This window comes from Capra hircus, chromosome 18, assembly GCF_001704415.2.
Source record: "Capra hircus breed San Clemente chromosome 18, ASM170441v1, whole genome shotgun sequence".
Lineage (NCBI taxonomy): Eukaryota > Metazoa > Chordata > Mammalia > Artiodactyla > Bovidae > Capra > Capra hircus.
Genome location: NC_030825.1, coordinates 66938578 through 66954670, shown reverse-complemented (window position 1 = coordinate 66954670; position 16093 = coordinate 66938578). Strand labels below are relative to the sequence as shown.

At 51.0% G+C, this 16093-nt stretch overlaps 1 protein-coding gene across 2 annotated transcripts; it reads left to right on the top strand.

Annotated features, from left to right (window-relative positions):
* On the top strand, positions 377-12589 carry ZNF329 (zinc finger protein 329). Of its 2 annotated transcripts, XM_018063542.1 has the most exons (4): positions 377-550; positions 3358-3488; positions 3590-3720; positions 9984-12589. In XM_018063542.1, the coding sequence occupies exon 4, from the start codon at positions 10004-10006 to the stop codon at positions 11648-11650; it is 1647 nt and encodes a 548-aa protein (XP_017919031.1). In that variant the 5' UTR covers positions 377-550; positions 3358-3488; positions 3590-3720; positions 9984-10003; the 3' UTR covers positions 11651-12589. The 2 variants fall into 2 exon arrangements, with proteins under 2 accessions (XP_017919031.1, XP_017919030.1); XM_018063541.1 differs by lacking the exon at positions 3358-3488.

The following is a 16093-nucleotide window of genomic DNA, read 5'->3' as shown; positions in this document are numbered from 1 at the left end:
CAATGTGCGCAGTACACAAAAATAGGGCCGCACAATAATGATGTCCTCGGATGAAAGCCGTAGGCGAAAATAAATGTCGGGCACCCACACTGATCGCCATCAATAACTGAGTGAGCAGATGCGGCGAAAGGCCATCTCTGCGCCGATGCACTTCTCTGGAGCCCCGCGCAGGGCGGGCAGAGGGCGCCCGGAACCCGGGGCCGGCCCGGCGGGCGGCGGGAGGCGCGGGCGGCCGCGTCGCGCGGGGCGGGGGCCGCGGAGCCGCGCACTTCCGGTCCCGCCGCGCGCACGCTCTCTGGCGGGAGCATGGCCGCCGCCGGCGCCGGCGCCGCCGACCTGCCTCGGCGCCGCGGCGTCCCCTCGAGGGCGGCGAGCCTGGGGCGGGGGCGGCGTCCGCCGGGCGCGAGAGCGGCGCGTCGGCCGGCGGCAGTGAGGGCGGCCGCGGGTGTGCAGGCGCCCGGCCTCCTGCGAGCGAGGATGCCCCCGGCGGGAGTGGACGCCCCCGGCGAGTCTGGAAGCGCGTCTGCGGGTGTGGACGCCCCCGCTCCGGGTGAGAACGCCCCAGCCATTTCCGTCGCCGGGCCCGGCGGTTCCGCGCGCGGGAGGCGCCAGCCGGCCCTCGGCAGGGACCGTTTTGCCCCTGCCTGCTAGGCGTCCGGGCCCGGCTGCTGGGCGACCCCCAGGCCCGCCGCCCTTCCCCTGCCAGGGGGCGGGCGAGCGGGTGTGGGCGTCGGGAGGAGTCGGGCCACGGTGGCCCCACTGCGCCCGCGGACTGGGAGGTCTCCCACCGCCCGGCGGACCAGCCGGTGTCAGACCACCTGTGTTTCACCACCTGAGAGCTGCAAAGTCAGGTCTTGCCGGGGTTCTCAGTGGAAACCGCGTTTTCCCACCTGTTAGTGGCCTTTTCACTTTCCTCTTCCTTGACCTTTTTTTTTTTTTGGGTAATATTTGTTTATTTGGCTGCTCTGGGTCTTAGTTGTGGCATGTGGAATCTAGTTCCGGGACCGGGTCCGACACCTGAGCCCCCTGCTTTGGGAGAGTGAAGTCTTAGCTACTGGACCACCAGGGAGCTCTTCTTTCTTGGTTTAGTGGTTCCTTTCCTTAGCTCTTCTTCACCAGTAGGTTAGGGTAAGTTTTTCTGCAGAGCGTGAAGTGAGTTACTCGTACGTCCTTATTCTAATCCATTAACACCTGCTCTGCTCGCTGTGTGCCCCATATTTGCTTTCTTTGTCCACCCTTTCAGCTCCACTAATCTTTCTGTGTTGTTGCCCAGTTGCTAAGTCGTGTCTGACTTTGTGACCCCATGGACTACAGGGCACCAGGCTTCCCTGTCCTTCACTGTCTCCCAGAGTTTGCTCAAGAATCTTTTGGGGATACATTCAAAATAAATGACAGATTATTATTATTACTTACCCCCTCAAACACCTCACTGTGCTTAACATCAATTAGAGTTCAGTATTGCTCTTTACATTTTCGAGGGAAAACTGACTTTCAGTGAAATGCACCACTCGATGAGTTGTGACAAATGTAATTCAAACTTTTATCCAAATTACCATTACCCCAAAAGATCCTTTCAGTTGAGTTCAGTTCAGTCAGTCGTGTCTGACTCTTTGCCGCCCCATGGACGGCAGCACACCAGGCTGTCCATCACCAACTCCAGGAGCTTGCTCAAACTCATGCCCGTCGAGTCCGTGATGCCATCCAGCCACCTCAGCCTCTGTTGTCCCCTTCTCCTCCTGCCCTCCATCTTTCCCAGCATCAGGGTCTTTTCCAGTGAGTCATTTCTTTGCATTAGATGGCTAAAGTATTGGAACTTCAGCTTCAGTGTCAGTCCTTCCAATGAATACTCTGTACTGATTTCCTTCAGGATGGACTGGTTGGATCTCCTTGCAGTCCAAGGGACTCTCAAGAGTCTTCTCCAAAATCACAGTTCAAAAGCATCAGTTCTTCAGTGCTCAGCTTTCTGTTATAGTCCAGCTCTCATATCCATACATGACTACTGGAAAAACCATAGTTTTGACTATATGGACCTTTGTCGGCAAAGTAATGTCTCTGCTTTTTAATATGCTGTCTAGGTTGGTCATAGCTTTTCTTTCAAGGAGGAAGTGTCTTTTAATTTCATGGCTGCAGTCACTGTCCACAGTGATTTTGGAGCCCAAGAAAATGAAGTCTGTCACTGTTTTCACTGTTTCCCCATCTATTTTCCCTGAAGTGATGGGACCAGATGCCGTGATCTTAGTCTTTTGAATGTTGAGTTTTAAGCCAGCTTTTTTACTCTCCTCTTTCACTCTCATCAAGAGGCTCTTTAGTTCTTCTTCACTTTCTGCCGTAAGGGTGGTGGTGTTTGCATATCTGAGGTTATTGATATTTCTCCTGGCAATCCTGATTCCAGCTGCGCTTCATCCAGCCTGGCATGTCACATGATGTACTCTGCATATAAGTTAAATAGGCAGGGTGACAATATACAGCCTTGACATACTCCTATATCTTTTGTCAATTAAAAAAGTTTAAGGACTTGGGTTTATAAAAACGTGTTTGAATGCCAAGCTTTTCAGTGTTTCCCACCCACAGCCAGTAACTTTTCCCCCTTCTGTTGCTTGTCTCTCTCTCCTACCCGACTTTTTATTTTGAAAGGTTTTGCACTTACAGAAGTGTTGCAGGAACAGTTCAGTGAGCACTTGTAGAGCCATCCAGATGATCAGTCATTAGCACTTTGCCTCATTAGCTTACCTTCCTTTGCTCCCTGTCTCACACACACATGCTGTGCTGTGCTGTGCTTAGTCGCTCAGTCCTGTCTGACTCTCGCGGCCCCATGGACTATAGCCTGCCAGAGGCCTCTGTCCATGTGATTCTCCAGGCAAGAGTATTGGAGTGCGTTGCCATGCCCTCCTCCAGGGGATCTTCCCAACCTAGAGATGGAATCCACATCTGCCTCATTGCAGGTGGATTCTTTACTGTCCAAACACATAAAGACACACTCTTTTTTGTGTTTTACAGACAACCCAAGAAGATGAAAGGTCTGTTACTCACAGGATGAGACTTATTTTGGGAGAGCAGGACAGGCTTCCTAAAGTGATCCAAAAAAATCAAGAGAGACCACGCAAAAGCTTGCTAGGCTTTATTCATTTATTAGTGAGAAGCTTGTGGGATCAGTTAGGGATTGAACTCCAGGTCCTCGGCATTGAAAGTGCAGAGTCCTACTCACTGAACCATCATTGAAGTCTTTCTCTGGGCTTTTATAGTGATTAGAGAATGGAATTGGGATGATGGTGGCCTTGCATTGATTGGGGCTTGGATGGTTTGAACTTCCTGCCAACTGCGAAGAGAAAGCACTTTGCTCTCTCTTTTCTTTTTCAGGCTTCTTGTTCGTTCGCCTAGTTTGCAGAAGAATGGGCGGTAGGTGGTGATGAGGATGGGAGTTGAAAGCTGCCAGCAGTCAGTCATCAGAAATGAAGTCAGACTGTTGATCGCAGTTGGTACTCACATGGGTAATTTTATTAGGACAGGGCTAACATTAGTGGCAAACAGTTTATTTTTGTTAAAGAATGTATCATTTGAACAAGTAAACATTATCATGTTTGGTCCACAGAGATGTCAAGAACCATGCAGATGGCATCAGACAGCTGAAGTCTGGCAACCTCTGATGTCAAACATCCAGTCGTCGGGGTTAAATGAATTCCTCTGCAGGGTCATAGAGACTGGGGGAAAAGCCCTTCAGAGGTGAGTACCTGGGAATGAAATTCTCCGTAAGCTTTATTTATTTCTGTATTTTTTACTTTACACTATTGTATGGAATTCTCCATAAGCTTTAAATCTCAAGGTACCAGAAACATGCCAGGTGGAGTCTGGACCAGTAATTCTGACTCCCAGCAGTTTCAGTACCTGCTTTTTTTTTCTTTAATAATTGTATTAAAGTATAATTCACATACCATAGAATACACCCTCTTAAGATACACAGTTGTGTTTTTAGTAAATTCACTAAGTTGTGCATCCATTACCAATATCAGTTTTAGAATATTTTCATCATCCTCTGAGAGGAAATGCACGTCAGCATTAGCTCTCACTTCCCATTTGCTCCATTCCTCTCGGGCCTAGGCAAGCACTGCCCTACTTCCTGCCTCTGAATTTGCCTATTCTAGACATTTCACACTGATGGTCATACACGGTGTAATCTGTTGTTTTGGCTTCTTTCACTTTACAGTGTTTTCTAGGTTCATCCACATGGTAACGTGTTAGTACTTGGTTCATTTTTACAGATGAATAATAGTCCATTGTATGAATATATTAAATTTTTTATCCATCCATCAGATGATAGCCATCTAAGTTGCTTTCATAGAATAATGCTTCTGTGAACATTCACATACAAGTTTTGTGGGGTTTTTTTTGTGGACATATGTCTTCATTTCTCTTAGATAACCTAGGAGGGGAGCTAATTGTAGCCATCCTGGGGGTGTGAAATGGTATCTCGATGTGGTCTTGATTTATAATTCCCTGATGGTTAATGGAAGGGATTGGGGGCAGGAGGAGAAGGGGACGACAGAGGATGAGATGGCTGGATGGCATCACTGACTAGACGGACATGAGTTTGGGTAAACTCTGGGAGTTGGTGATGGACAGGGAGGCCTGGCGTGCTGCAATTCATGGGGTTGCAAAGGGTTGGACATGACTGAGCGACTGAACTGAACTGAACTGATGGTTAATGATATTAAGCTTCTTTTCATTGTGCTTGTTGGCTGTTTGTAGATCTTCTTTGTAACACTATCTGGATCTTTTGCCCATTTATGAAATGGGTTATTGATCTTTTTATTATTGAATTGTAAGTATAGTTTATTTATTCTGGATACCAGTGCCTTATCAAGTATATGATTTTCAAATATTTTATCCAGTCTCATGGATTGTGTTTTTAACTTTCTTAGTAACATTCTTTGAAGAACAAACAGGTTTAATTTTGATTAGTCCGTTTTATCTCCTGTGTCACTTGAGCTTTTGGTGTTATATTTAGGTTTCTGAAGATTTATGCCTGTGTTTTTAAGACTTTTATTGTTTTGGCTTGTATATTTATGCTTATGATGCATTTTGACTTAATTTTTCTGTAATGGTCACTCTTTAAGATCGATAGTTGCAATGTGCCTTTTACCATCCTGAAAAGAATTCTATGGATAATATTAAAAATCCATATAATTTTAAAAAGTAAATGTAAAGAATCAATAAAAGGCATTTGTATTAAAAATGTATTTCTGTATTTAAATGCTTGGCACAGGTACCTATAGGAAGAAGTCTGGTGCTGGAGATTATAGGTTTGGATTAAGAGAAATAGGACAGTCAGAACTCATTGTCCTCAGTGAAATTGAATGAGGGGAGGTGTGACTGGATCCTGCTGGAACATGAGTGTTGTGGGTGGATCCAGACCAGGTGTATTAAATAGGAAGGGAGGAACGTACCTTGGTGGAAGCAGGTTCTAAGCACCTCACTCAGTTAAGGCAGCTCAGGCTGTCTGGATGGTCTGGGGTGACAGGTGTGGGACCCATCACCCCCTCCACTGTAACCTGCAGCAACATCAGGGTGATTTGTTGCAGAAAACAGTTCTCCACACAGAGCTGAAGTCTCAGCATGTGCTGGGGCACCGTTCAGTGTAAAAAACCTTAACGACCACCTTCTTTGGTGGCCATGGGGAAGAGAAGGCTAGGGGAAACTAGTCATGCTGGGGCTCCAGAGAAGTGGTTGTGAATATCTGAGGTCAGGTCACAGGAAAAGTGTATGTGTGTGGAGAAAACAGAGAACTCCCCAAATTTGTGAAGAGCATGAGGATGAATTTTTTACCACATAATTTTTGTATCATTGTACTGCCAAAAATAGCAATACACAGATATGTATGAGGGTAATAATAGATTTTAAAAACAACCTTAATTAATGAAATTCAGTTCAGCTCCTTCATTAATTACCCTAATTTAATACTGTCGCCCTGAAGTCTGTCTTAATGTCCTCCTATATACTTGAGATAATTTGTTCTGTTTGCAGTAACCGCCAGGGCACTTCTCACCACCTCGGGGATTGAACCCAGGCCCACGGCAGTTAAAGCGCTGAGTCCTAGCCACTGGACTGCCTGCTTTCCTATTGGCCACCCTAGTAGGTGTAAAGTGGCATCTCACTGTGGTTTTGATTAGCGTTTCCCTAATGACCAGTGCTGTTGAGCATCTTTTCATGTGCTTACTGGCCATGTGTGGGTCATCTTTGGAGAAATATCCATTCAGATCCTTTGCCTATTTAAAAAATTTGGGTTGTCCTGTTATTATTGGGCTGTCAGAATTTTTTTTAATACCTTCTACAAGTCCTGTATCAGATTCATGCATTGTAAACATTTCCTCTGATTTGATAGCTTGTCTTTTTACTTGCTTAGTGCTATGTAAATCTCATTTCAATAGAGGAAGTGTTTATTCTAGATAAAACGGACATTGCTTTTGCTCCTCAAGGCCTGTTGCCTTCCACACTTCCACACAGTCGTGATCACAGCTTTGGTAGGCATGTTGCCAGGGCATTTTAATATTTTTACTTCGAGAATATTTTGTGTGTCAAAATTTTCACTAAGTGGTATCGTCTTATATATGATAACATATATCTGACTTACCTCATTTCTTTTAAGTGCACACACTCATCCTCCCCTTAAACACATGCAGGGAGGTGCTCTCCATCTCTTGTTTCCACAGGACAGCTGTAGGACACCCAGGCTCCAGTCTAATCAGAAGGCCAATTTGGAAACATGCAGCCTTAAAATACTTTATCAGTTTATTGACATAAGGTAAAGGGGTCTACTGCTTTAATCTGAGAGCATTTTGATTATGAGTTTGGGTGAGATTTGTTCAGATTACTTTATGAATTGATTGAGATGGGGTGTAGGGAGTGTCTTCTATGTTGATCTGAAAATGTGGGGAATCATATCAGTTCAGTTCAGTCGCTCAGTCGTGTCCAACTCTTTTCGACCCCATGAACCACAGCACGCCAGGCCTCCCTGTCCATCACCAGCTGCCGGAGTTTACCCAAATTCATGTCCATTGAGTCAGTGATGCCATCTAACCATCTCATCCTCTGTCGCCCCCTTCTCCTCCTGCCTTCAATCTTTCCAAACATCAAGGTCTTTTCAAATGAGTCAGCTCTTCGCATCAGGTAGCCAAAATATTGGAGTTTCAGCTTCAGCATCAGTCCTTCCAATGAACACCCAGGACTGATCTCCTTTAGGATGGACTGGTTGGATCTCCTTGCAGTTCAAGGGACTCTCAAGAGTCTTCTCCAACACCACCGTTCAAAGCATCAATTCTTCGGCGCTCAGCTTTCTTTATGGTCCAACTCTCACATCCATACATGACCACTGGAAAAACCATAGCCTTGACTAGATGGACCTTTGTTGACAAAGTAATGTCTCTGCTTTTTAATATGCTGTCTAGGTTGATCATTACTTTCCTTCCAAGGAGTAAGCGTCTTTTAATTTCATGGCTGCAGTCACCATCTGCAGTGATTTTGGAGCCCCCCAAAATAAAGTCAGCCACCGTTTCCACTGTTTCCCTATCTAATTGCCATGAAGTGATGGGACCGGATGCCATGATCTTCGTTTTCTGAATGTTGAGCTTTAAGCCAACTTTTCCACTCTCCTCTTGGGTGTAGGGGTGTCTTCTATGTTGATCTGAAAATGTGGGGAATCATGTCAGTAGATATTCTAATGTTCCACAGTCCTTGCTTTCCTGGGATAAATCCAACGTTGCCATTTTGATAACTTTTTTCTCTTTCTTGATTAAATCCCCCTTTTATGATGACTATCACCTTGTATGGCTTCTTATTTTTTAATGATTATATTCTTGTCAAAAATGGTTTCATGAGTTGTTTCATGTAACAGACTCTCGCTCTTCTTCACCTTCTTGGATGTTTACTTGTTTCTGTAATTTTTGCTTTTGCCTTTCTCATCACCTCCCTGCCACCTCCTGTTGGTTTTCTGTGTAGCTTCTTAACTTTGAACAATGATCTCACTAGCTTGCAGCCTTCTCTTTAAAATACAAGCATTAGGGAATTCTTCGGAGGTCTGGTGGTTAGGACTTTGCGCTTTCATTGCTGAGGGCACAGGTGCAGTCCCTGGGTGGGGAACTGAGATCCTGCAAGCAGTGCGGCTCGGCCACAAACAAACAAACAGACAAACCCACCTCAGCCCTCTCCCCAGATGCCCAAGCACTAAAGACCGACATTTTCTGCCGAGGAGCTACTTTAGCTGCGTCTTCCTCTGCCACGTGTTTTGAGCTGGGTCGTCGTCATCAGTTGTTCGGTGCTCTGTTTTCTAAGTCCGTGCTTGCTAACTTTCATCAGGATTTCTATTTGATCTGTGGATTACTGAGAAACACGTTTTCACTCTTCCAAATAAAGAGGGTTTTTAAAAACTTAATTATTTTGTTGTGTATTTGGTGCTCATTCTGTTTCTGTGTTTTTTTCCCCCTTAACTTTAAACTTTTTATTTTGTGCTGGGATATAGCTGATTAACAATGTTGTGGTATAATAATTTCAGGTGAACAGCGAAGGGACTCAGCTGTACATATACATGTATCCAGTCTACCCCAAGCCCTGCTCCCACCCAGGCCGCCACATCTTCTATTACTGGTTTTTAACTTGACTACATGTGTAGTCAAAGGACTGTGGTCTGGCCTTTGTTGAACCTGTTCTTTGGCCTGGTCTATGGCCAGCATAGCGTATGTTCCACTTGCGGGAAGCCTTTGGCTCTGATGGTTGGCAGTGGTCCTTCATGCAGCTGTGTGGCCAGGCTGACTAATTACATTCTCATGGGTGTCTGTATTCAGTCTTTCTGTATTTCCAATTCGGAAGGAGGCCCTTTAGACCCACCCAGTATGGTTATATTTGCTGACCTTGCTGTGTGTTTGCAGGCAAAATGTTAACGTAGACTGTTACGGAGCCCTGTTGTCATCTTTGAGGTTTGTTGTTGGTTAGCAAAGAACCAACAGTCTCTGTTTGGAGAGCATGTGTCTGCTCGAAACTTTGGTTTTGTCTTCTGTGTTGTTTTGCTTTTGGTGTCTGTTACAAACACACTTTTTTTAACACAGTCTGACACAGTGTCTTTATCTTACCCATCAGAGTCATTTATTGTTATTGGTGATGTCCTGTTTTATACTTTCTATTCTAATGTGTCCTTTCTGAACTTTCACCCTTGCCGCCTTCTGGATCAATCTGGGTTTTTTGTTTGTCTTTATCTTTTCCTCCTGTAATAGGATTTTTCCACTGCAACACTATTGACCTCTGGGTCTGGTCACTCTGTTGTGAAGGGCTGTCTTGTGTTTTCAAGGGTGTTCAGCAGCATCCCTAGTTTCCAGTGGCATCTGCTCCCCAGTCGTGTCAACCAGAGCTGTCCCCAGATGGTGCCTGGTGTCTTTTGGGGGTTGAGAACCACTGCTCTGTGGACTTGGAAGTTTTACAGGGAGGTTGATGACAGATTTCGGAATGTCAGAACTTTCAGGAAAGTAGGCCCGTGCTCTGTCCAGTCTGTAAAGGCAGAGTTCTGACCACAGAGGTGGGTTGAGGACTGCCTGTTCAGTGCTGATGTAAGACCATTGTTGGGTGTTGCTCTGGAATATGTGCTGACTGCTGGTGGGGAAGGGTCACGGGGACAAGCACAGAGTGGCTGAGACGGTGCTCCCGGGTGAGCGGTGACACGGCCCCTGGTCTGCCGTGCCTCAGACTAGTCCTCTTAGTGATCATCACCCCCAGCACCGTTCCTCCTGTCTGGTCTCTGGGAAGCGGGAAATGCCACATGGTTCTTCTTGAACTTGCTCTTGGCTCTGTCCTTGACTCGTCGTTTCTCCGCCTTGTTCATATATGAATTTCAAAAAGAAAACAAGTGAAAAGACAAACACACACCTGGCCTGTCACCGTTTTCATTCCTCTTGTAGCTCAGCTTTGTGTACTTAAGTCTGTCTTTTTCACTCTTTACTTTCCAGCCCGGGACACGAGATTGAAAATGACAGCTTGGAATGTGCCTGAGGAAGGGCTGTCCTGTGACGTGGAGATGGAGGCATTCGGGAGAGAGGCTCCTCGTCTCTCCACTCCAGGGCCCAGCTGGGACTCTGAGAACCCAGAGGGACGTTTGAGGCGATCAGCCTTAACTCAGGAGGAGCCAGGGGCCTGGGAGGCAGCTCCTGAACATCCTGGGTTTGGGAAGCATTTGAGCGTGAGCGCAGATCTTCCACAACGTCAGAGAGTTCCTGCAACAAATGGTTTCCGTGTACGTGGCTCAGATGTTAAAAGTCTGGATTGTGACCCAGCTTCACATGCTGGTCAGAAAAGCTACGCAGCTAAGAGAGCGGGTGACAGGGACTCCTGTGGGAAAGCCTTCAGCCATTCCATAGAAGTGACTCAGTTTGGAAGAACTCAGACCCGAGAGAAGCCCTATAGATACGCTGACAGTGTTAAGTCTCTCAACCACTTTACCCCTCTTGGCCAACAGAAAATCATGACCCGAGGGAAGAAACTGTGTGAAGGTGAGGACTTTGGGGACCTTTTCACCCTGAGTCCGTCTCCTAGTGAAAGCAGGAGTGGCAGTCCTGGAGAGAAGTTGTATAAATGCGCCGAATGCGGCAAGTGCTTCAAGCGGAACTCTTCTCTTGTCCTGCATCACCGAACTCACACTGGGGAGAAGCCTTACGCCTGTGATGAGTGTGGAAAGTCCTTCAGCAAGAACTACAACCTGATCGTGCACCAAAGGATCCATACAGGAGAGAAGCCCTACAAGTGCAGCAGGTGCGGGAAGGCCTTCAGTGACGGGTCAGCTCTGACGCAGCACCAGAGAACCCACACCGGGGAGAGGCCTTACGAGTGTCCGGAATGTGGGAAGACCTTCAACCGAAACTCGTCCCTGATCCTCCATCAGAGGACTCACACGGGGGAGAAGCCATACCGATGCAACGAGTGTGGGAAGCCTTTCACGGACATCTCCCACCTCACCGTGCACCTCAGGATCCACACTGGCGAGAAGCCCTACGAGTGCAGCAGATGTGGGAAAGCCTTCCGAGACGGCTCATACCTCACCCAGCACGAGAGGACTCACACGGGAGAGAAGCCCTTTGAGTGCACAGAGTGCGGGAAGGCCTTCAACCGCAACTCCCACCTCGCAGTGCATCAGAAGATCCACTCCGGGGAGAAGCCCTTCGAGTGCACAGAGTGCGGGAAGGCTTTCATCGAGAGCGCGTACCTCATCCGGCACCAGCGGACGCACACTGGCGAGAAGCCCTACGGCTGCGACCAGTGCCAGAAGCTGTTCAGGAACATCGCTGGCCTCATCCGGCACCAGCGGACGCACACTGGCGAGAAGCCCTACGAGTGTAGTCAGTGCGGCCGGGCCTTCAGGGACAGCTCCTGTCTGACCAAGCACAGGAGGATCCACACCCGGGAGACGCCATACCAGTGCCCAGAGTGCGGCAAGCCCTTCAGGCAGAACTCTCACCTGGCGGCGCACCGGAGGCTCCACAGCAGGGAGGGCCCCAGCCACTGTCCCCAGCGTGGGAAGACGTGCCGGAGGGGCTCCGCCCTCACCCGACACCAGCGCTCCCACCCCGGCCAGCAGCCCGTGGGCGCTGAGGGAACCTGGGCCACGCGCTCTCCCGACTGACTGGCTCTCAGACACCTTCGTGTGGGAGGAGGGCCTCCAGGCGGGGCTCCTCCCTGCAAGGGGAAAGCGCTTCTCCGAGCCCTGCAGCGAATCGACAGACGTGAGATGTTCCCTGGCCACACTGTTCAGTCTGCAGGCTCGGGAACTCCTGGAGAGAATACAGGGTGGTGATAGGCGTGGCCAAGGCGTCATGGCTGACTCCCCCGTACCACGTGTGACAGCGCACCTGCGTGACAGTGCGCACACTGGAGTGAAGCCTGCGCTCCCCTGGAGAAGCCGCCTGCCCGAACGTTGGCATCCCGGAACTGCAAGGCTCTTCTGTAATCAGGGTGAGGGGTCCGTGACAGGGAGTGTTTGCCTCGCGGTCAGTAGGCAGACTCCTGCCAGAGCCCAGTGAGGGGGACTGTTGGCTGGAGCCCTCACATGCTTTATCTGTATCAGCAAAAGCCTACACACCACTACACCCTGCGGCGACTGCAGAGTTAGGCAGATTGCTGTTTGAATGGATTCCCACGCTACTGTCCTGCCAGGTGCTGGGGACTTGTTTCAGCAGGGGCAGCTGGGTGAGGAAGTTGCTTGTGAATGAACAATGATGTTTCTTCTAAGAGGAGACTGAGCAGATTCCTCCAAGAGGGAAGGGGCTGCTGCTCAGAAACGCGAGGCATTGCTTTAGTTGTTGAGCCAAGCAGACAGAAAACACCGAGTTGGCGTGTTGGTGTTGTCACCCCTCATGGTTCACTTGGGACGCTCCTGATTTGTGCGGCCATGCCGAACCATGATGGTAAAGGTTTTGTTGTCGTATTGAAAATGCTTATAATACGGCCAGCAGCTGAAAGCATAAAATCGACTTGCATAGCTGCAGCCATGTAAAGGCACACACACGTACAGGTGTAGGTTGGAAGTTGATCACAGAGAAATAAACGTCGTTTTTCTAAGGGACTGTTGACTGTGTGTGATTCTTCCTCCATCACAAATCATGTGGTGGTGGTTCAGTAATTTGTTGAGAAGTGAAAAGGTGGGGTTTCTTTGGACCGTTTTCAGACCAGAAGTGCCTGGATCAGGGTCTCAGGGCAGTTTATGTAAGAATGGATGGGGGAATGGAGGAGGGGTATCCAGGGGGAACCCCTGCCCCCCATGGATGGGAGCGTCCAGGCATAATCTGCTCTGGGTTTAGCATCCACAGCTCGGGGCATGAGGATAATTTCTCTTGTCAGAACCTGGAGGATGAGAGGGTGTTCCCGTGGAAGATGGGAGTAGGCCACAGAGAGGTCTAGGAGGACCTGGGGCTTCCTTCCTAGGCTGAGCAGCACTGTGACCTGCTGCCACTGGTCAGGGTGGCCTCAGAGCCCCGGGTGGTTCTCGTCGGGGGGAAGGCCACTGAGGTAATTAAGGCTGTGAGATGGTAAATCTGCATTATATTAAGCTGCTGGGTTTGTGGTAGAAGAGCTGACTCACTGGAAAAGACCCTGATGCTGGGAAAGATTAAAGGCAGGAGGAGAAGGGGACAACAGAGGATGAGATGGTTGGACAGCATCATCGACTCGATGGACATGAGTTTGAGTGAGCTCTGGGAGATGGTGAAGGACAGGGAGGCCTGGCGAGCTGCAGTCCACGGGGTCACAAAGAGTCGGACACGACTTGGCAACTGAACAACAACAAAGCCGTGAGATCCAGTGTCCTCAGCTTTGCCTTCCTTTGTCCCAGCCTCTCTGGCTCCAGACCCTGTTCTTCTGGAACAAGGGGACGTCGTGGAGATCAGAGAGGCCAAGCTCACAGAGGCTGAGTGGAAGCCGGAGGGCCCTCTCTCCCAGCCGCTCCCAGGCCCGTCCACCCTGGCTTATCAGCATCTCCCCCCATCATCAGTGCACCCGCAGCCGCCCCAGGGAGGCCAGAGGAGGAGCAGGGTGGGCACCCAGGCTGCCGCCTCCCCGGGAAACGAGGATGAGCCTGGTCCTGAGCTGAGGCTGGAGGTGGGGGAATTGGAGCTCCCCGAGATCAGGGAGGGGCTCTGACACAAGCCCTCCCATCGCCTCCTGGGAGGTCCTGGCCAAGTGGCCCCTGACCGCACGCTGCCCCCCGACCCACTGCGGCCACTGCAGCCTCCTCCCTGCCCCTCTGGCTGTGCCCAGCGTGCTCTTGCTCCCCTCCTCACCCTTCCTGCTGCGTCTGTGTTCCCGGGCTTCCTGCTCCCACCAGCCAGGACTCCCGATCTCATCTCCTGCATGGCTTTTGTCGATGTCTGTCTGCCCTGTTGTGGCCCTGCCACCTCGAGCGCAGGCGCGGAGCCCGTGTGCGTTGGAGGGACAGAGGAGCCTCGGGGGACCAAAGGACTGGTCCTCAGCGCAGGTGGTGGGCAGTGTCTGGGGGGCACTTCGGGTGTCTGTCCTGGCATCTACAAGGGAGAGGCTGGGGTGCCGTGCAGCACCCTGCGTGCCCAGGGCGGGCCTGGCCCCAAGAAGGTGGGCAGTGCTGCGGCTGCAGAGCCCTGGGCCGGGTGGGAAACAGGGCGTCTGGGCAGAACCAGGACGGTGCTCCCCAAGCATCTCGCTGTGGGCCTGACGCGGAGGGGCCGGCCTTTCTGGATCAGGAGCCTCAGTTGTGGAGCTGGTTTCCAGATGTGCCTGCATACAGGGGAGGGCGGGGTAGGGGACCATCAGGGCCCTGCTGGAAAAAGATCCTCAGACAGCACCGCTGCGGGCGAGACCTCCCTCGGCGGCGTCCCTGCTCATCCTCCCCCAGCCCTGCTGGTCTCAAGAATCCTACCCCACAGGGGTCTTCAGTTGGGACCCCACCCTGTTTTAAAGACATGCTAAATGTATTTGACATTGGACACATTTCCCAAGATCCTCAGTAGAGATCTCCACTTTGACCTCACGCATCCGCCCACCACCTGTCCTTCGCAAATGCTGGCCGCTGCAGTGATCTCCTGCCGTGTACTAAAACCAGCCCAGAGCGTGGTCACTTAAGGACAGCAGTGTTAGCTACTATCATTCTGTGGACTGACTGTCAGCTGGGCAGCCCTTCTGCTGGGCCGTGTCACCTGCAGGCTTGAGTCAGGCTGGCGTGTCCTGGGTGGCCTCCCTCACCCCCTGGCAGTTGGCGTTGGCCCTTGGCACAGAGCTCAGCTGAAACTGTTAGCCCGGGTTCTTGTTCATGCTGCTTTACTGCCTCACGGTGTGGCAGGCCGCTGGGTTCAGGAGGGAGCACCCAGGAGGGTAGGCACTGCGACATGGCAGCCCTGTCCAGTGTTCTTGCCTGGATCATCGCATGGGCAGAGGAGCCTGTTGGGCTACAGTCTACGGGATCACAAAGAGTCGGACACGACTGAGCGACTAACACAGCAAGTACTGTCGTGCGGGTGCTTATCAAGCCTCTGCACCATGTGTGCTGATGTCCGGTAGACTATATAGGTCACGTGGCCAAGCCACTGTGCGTGTGTGTGGGTGTGGGCGGGGGTGGGCTCGGGCATAGCAGGCGGTGTACCCAAGGGCACAAATCACAGGAGCTGTGCATCGTTGGGGTCTCAAGCGTAACATTAGTTACAACATGGGTGCGTTTGGCCCTTCCCGGTGACAGTCCTGGTTCAGACCGTCCATTGCCAGCGTCAGCTCACAGTCTGGGCTGAGTGGCCAGCTCTCACGGCGGTAGGAGCCCTTCCACTCGTGCTTTGGGGCCAGCACTGAGTCACGTGGCCGCTTTAGCGATAAGGTGGGCAGGGAGCGAGGGTCTTCCAGGCAGCCACGCGCTCAGGGACTCAGAGATGGGAAAGCAGACTGGGGACCACCCTGGCCTGCGCCATGACCCTCAGCGACTGATCCTGCCCGAGTCCACGGCTCCCTCAGTTCGTCAACGATGGCGTGCCTTTGCCCACTCCTCCCCACGTGCCCAGACCCTCCATCCTCACCCACACCTGCTCCCATAGCCGTCTCCTTCTCTGAGCCCCGTGAGTCAGGGCCACTCACATGACCTTGTTTCAGGCAGCAGGAAGCGGAGGGAAAGCAAAGAGAGCATTTGAGATGCTCGCGAGAGAAATTCTCGGTTGCTCCCTGGGGGCACTGCCATGTGGGAGGAAAGCCAGCTGCAGAAGGTTCTGGATCCTCACGAGGGGGACCAGGCCTTCTCACCATAGCCCGCAGGTTGTCAGTCATCCCGGAGCCAGCCAGGAGAGGAGCACAGCTGGGGAGAGCCCGCCTGCCCATCCCCCCAGGCACCCTGCAGCAAGACTGGGGAAGAAAGAGGCCCTGCGCAGAGGGTGTGGGCGGGCAGGGCCCCAGGGTGTCTCCAGCAGGAGCAGCCGCCAGCAGTGCCACATGAAGAAGGCACCTGCTGTGGCCAGGCAGGACCGGGGCACTTCCAGCCATCTGCTGCCCTGCAGTAGGTGAACCTGGGTGGGGGCCGGGGGTCCCAAGGGAAGCCAGGGGCCTGCAGGCCCTGTGGGGGACC

Coding starts and splice junctions, on each gene's coding strand:
- ZNF329 (XM_018063541.1), top strand. CDS start 10,004: ATGACAGCTTGGAATGTGCCTGAGGAAGGGCTGTCCTGTGACGTGGAG.